General features: G+C 57.4%; 1 protein-coding gene across 1 annotated transcript in view; it reads left to right on the top strand.

The window, feature by feature from the left end:
• GDPD2 (glycerophosphodiester phosphodiesterase domain containing 2) overlaps positions 1–805 on the top strand; it is an 8,919-nt gene continuing 8,114 nt past the window's right edge. Inside the window, 4 exon segments of the mRNA XM_027770909.1 lie at positions 1–78; positions 80–106; positions 376–479; positions 757–805. The exon segment at positions 757–805 is cut by the window's right edge and continues 69 nt beyond it. Of these exon segments, the coding sequence (XP_027626710.1) occupies positions 1–78; positions 80–106; positions 376–479; positions 757–805 (258 nt within the window).

Genomic DNA, 805 nt, shown 5'->3' with positions numbered 1-805 from the left:
ATGGCCGAGTCCCCTGGCTGCTGCTCCGTCTTGGCCCGCTGCCTTCACTGCCTGTATAGCTGCCACTGGAGGAAAATGCCCCAAAGAGAGGATGCGAACCAGCAAGGTGGAGTAGGGATGGAGGTGGGAGGCTGGAAGTCAGAAGGCAGAGGCTGAGTGGAGGGGATAAGGAGGCCAATGGTGCTCAAAGGCAGCTATGGGGGAAGGGGTTTTCTCTCCCCAGGAAGAAAATCTCCCTCAGGTATGGAAAGAGCTGCCCCAGGGCAGAGCAGAGCAGCCTAGCGCATGGCAGGAAGCTCCCTTGAGCTGCCATCCACTGGGGACTCTGAACTGGAAATGGGATCAGCTGTGAGCTTCTCTTCTGCTCCTTTGCAGTGTGACTATATCTGGTTTGGCCTGCTCTTCCTCACCTTCCTCCTCTCCCTGTGTTGGCTATACATCGGGCTCATCCTCCTCAATGACCTGCACAACTTCAATGAGTGTGTCATGAACCCTCCCCTCCAACCCCATTCCTCAGCATACATGTCAACCTACCCCCTCACCCTGGGACCCCTGGGTACCCAGCCTATCGGCAGTCACCCCCAGCCCTGCCCAGCCCCTCAGGCCCAGCTCTCCTGTCACACAACCCCTGAAAAATCCCTTCACAAAATCACCCCAGTCCTTGGAGCCCCTGGCCTTATGACGGGTTTTCCACAACTCCCCTCAGACCACTATTGACACTTTTCCCCACTTGGACTCCCCCCTTCCCTCCCACAGATTCCTATTCCGCCACTGGGGACACTGGATGGACTGGTCCCTGACACTC

Source organism: Tupaia chinensis, unplaced genomic scaffold, assembly GCF_000334495.1.
Source record: "Tupaia chinensis unplaced genomic scaffold, TupChi_1.0 Scaffold000165_2, whole genome shotgun sequence".
Classification (NCBI taxonomy): domain Eukaryota; kingdom Metazoa; phylum Chordata; class Mammalia; order Scandentia; family Tupaiidae; genus Tupaia; species Tupaia belangeri.
Note: the sequence above shows the minus strand (reverse complement) of the source record. Positions and strands in the feature narration are given on the sequence as shown.